This window comes from Mus caroli, chromosome 11 (assembly GCF_900094665.2).
Source record: "Mus caroli chromosome 11, CAROLI_EIJ_v1.1, whole genome shotgun sequence".
Lineage (NCBI taxonomy): Eukaryota > Metazoa > Chordata > Mammalia > Rodentia > Muridae > Mus > Mus caroli.
Genome location: NC_034580.1, coordinates 112,633,744 through 112,636,509, shown reverse-complemented (window position 1 = coordinate 112,636,509; position 2,766 = coordinate 112,633,744). Strand labels below are relative to the sequence as shown.

Sequence of the window (2,766 nt, the reverse complement as noted above, 5' to 3'; positions counted from 1 at the left end):
CACATACATACATACATACATATACAGACATTACATACTAAATAAATAAACGTTAAATGCATTTTAAATATTATTTTAGCCCTAGGAATAGTTCACACCTGTAAAATCAGTATCCAAGAGGAAGAAGGAAGCAGATTTCTGTGAATTCGCAGCCAGCCTAGTCTACATAGCTAGTTCCAGGCTAGTCAGGGTGACATAGTGAGCCACGCCCCTCTCCCAAAGAAATTGATGCAACTTAATTATACCTTATCTCCATTTTATACATCAGGGGGAACCGCCCGCAGGAAACCGTGATGGCGCAGATACGGATCGCTTTCCACTACGCAGGCCCCTACATGTGCGTCAGTGATTCCAGCTTTTGCCAGTCTTTCACCCACTCCTCCAACTCTCTCCATTCCAGTTCTTCATGGGTAGTTAAAAGTCCCAGATGTGCACCTAGCCCAAGGTCTAGTGTCCTCAGTGATTGAAGGCTCCCACTCCTCAATGAGGGGCAAGGCCTGACCCGCCTGCCCACAGTAGGTCGGAGCCTTCCACACCAACCACTGAGGTTGGGGAAGCACTGAAGGTTAGGGTGGCTCCCAGTGGCTCTGGGGTGGACTGGGTGCTGTACTGCCACATCCCAAGGGGTGTCTTAAAGACTGGCTCCTAAACACATTAAACTATACTGTCTTAATGCACCCAATACCAGGAAGATTGGAGCCATTCTCTGCCCAGCCCATCACCCTGTTCTCTCCTAAGTAGACTCTAGGACTCAGGACACAGACCTCAATCCTGCAACCAACCAACCTACACTCTCATTATACCCAGCCTGTGAAATCCAGCTAGTCCTATGCACAGCCATGTTATCAGGAGGTGCCAGGCCAGATGCGTGCACCACCATATCATCGGCACCCAAGTCTGCCCTTTGTGTTAGGCCCTGGTTGAACACCTGGTTAGGCCCTTTCCACCCTGTTTGAACAAAGCAGCACTCAGTGCGAAATCCTTTGAGGGCCAGAGTTTTTGTCCCCTCAACTTTTCTGTCCCCCCCCGACTCACCAACAACCCTTGGAGCCCTGGGGACGCCACACCACCGGGGCAGATTGGAATCTGGATCCAGGTGGCAGCTTGGGCACTTTCTAAGCCTCATCCTCCAGGCTAGGTTCACTGAATGATGTGGAATTCTTTCTGCAATCAAGGATTTTGAAAAGTCTTTTTCTCACTCCTTTTATGCTCTTTCATCCCTTTGTGCCAAGCTCTCAAAAAAAAAAAAAAAACCCAAAACCAACCAAACAAACAAAACTGGGTAGCTGTGTACAAGAGGCTGTCAGACACCTAGCCGGCTTAATAACTGATCATACTCACTTGCCAGACGGTGGCTGGCTCCCTCACACTGACTTCAGGAGAGGAAGGGGCTGACAAAATTAAGAAAATTGTTCTAGGAAGAAAAGAAGTGATGAGAGAAGCAGGCTGGGCACGGAGGATTCAACTTTGAATACTCGAAATCTCACTTTCAGACGTTGATTGCTACTGTCTGCATGCACACTGAGCCAGGCAAAGTCACACAGAACGCACTAGACTGCGTTCCGACCTTCTGGGCAAGGTGAATCAAGAGTTCAATAAGTGTGTGGTCTGTGCTAAACTCAGAGTCCTGGCAAGTGTCCTCAGAGGCCAGAGGAGAAGTTACAGGCTACCTGAGTTACCCTGGGGTGCTGGAAACGGACCTCGGTCTGAGCAGTCAAGCAGTCAGTTCTCTTAACTGCTGAACCATCTCTCCAGCCCCAAGAAACAAGATGGGGCCGTGACATTGTTTGTCTTCCTCTTCTGTTCTCTATACTTTCTGCACACTTAGAACTAAGGATGGTATTCACCCAAGTGAGCTTTCAGTCAGAATTCTTTTCCATTCATTTGTTTTGAGACAAACTCACTGTGTAGCTCTGGCTGGACCAGAACTCACTATGTAGACCAGGTTATCCTCAAACTTACAGAAAACTGTCAGCCTCCGCATCTAACTGTGCCGCCATGCCCAGATCTTAGCCAGAGTTCTGTAAATAATTTTCCCTTGTCGGTTATGTGGTCTCTTTGGTCTTTGGATAACTTTTTAAAAATTGGAACTAATGTTAAATTCATAGAAAAGCTACAAAACAGTACCCAGGATTCCCATGTACCCTCCTCCCGGCACCTCAGAGCTGAGTCTCTCTCTCTCTCTCTCTCTCTCTCACACACACACACACACACACACACACACACACAATTTTAAAATATCTGTCAGAGCTAGGCTAAGGCTATCTGTTAACAGACAGTTGGTAGAGTGCTTGCCTCACTGGTTTGACCTCAGTGTTACTGGGTGAGGTATCAAGGTGCAGCCCCTTGGTCGCAGGACTTGAGAGGTAGGAGGGGGATCTATCTGAAGGTAGGAAACCTTCATCACATCCCAAGGGCAGCGTGGGCTACAGCCGTTCTGCTGGTATGGAGTACACAGACTATCTCAGAGAGAAAGAGGAAGGGAGGTTGGGGGAAAAAAGGGTGGAGGAGGAGGAGGAGGAGGGGAATGGAAGAGAGAGAGGGCGAGAAAAGGAAACAAAAGGAAACAATGTTGATGCCTCAGTGTGCAGAGTTAGAACCGCTGAGAGCTGAGAGATCCTTAGGTCAAAGGGCTTTGCCTCTGTGACTGGATTAACACCATTGTCTTAGACGTTGGTTCCTCTCACCAGAGCAGATTCCTGACAAGGCAGGCCCCTTCTTTCTCCCTCTTAGGCTTGTAAGTCGTTGGCCATTTTTTTTTTTTTT

At 48.0% G+C, this 2,766-nt stretch overlaps 1 protein-coding gene across 1 annotated transcript in view; it reads left to right on the top strand.

Moving 5' to 3' along the window:
- The first annotated feature begins 293 nt into the window (after positions 1-293).
- St6galnac1 (ST6 N-acetylgalactosaminide alpha-2,6-sialyltransferase 1) overlaps positions 294-2,766 on the top strand; it is a 31,421-nt gene continuing 28,948 nt past the window's right edge. The window contains exon 1 of the mRNA XM_029483568.1: positions 294-341. Coding sequence (XP_029339428.1) covers positions 294-341 — 48 coding nt within the window. The remainder of the gene's footprint in view (positions 342-2,766) is intronic.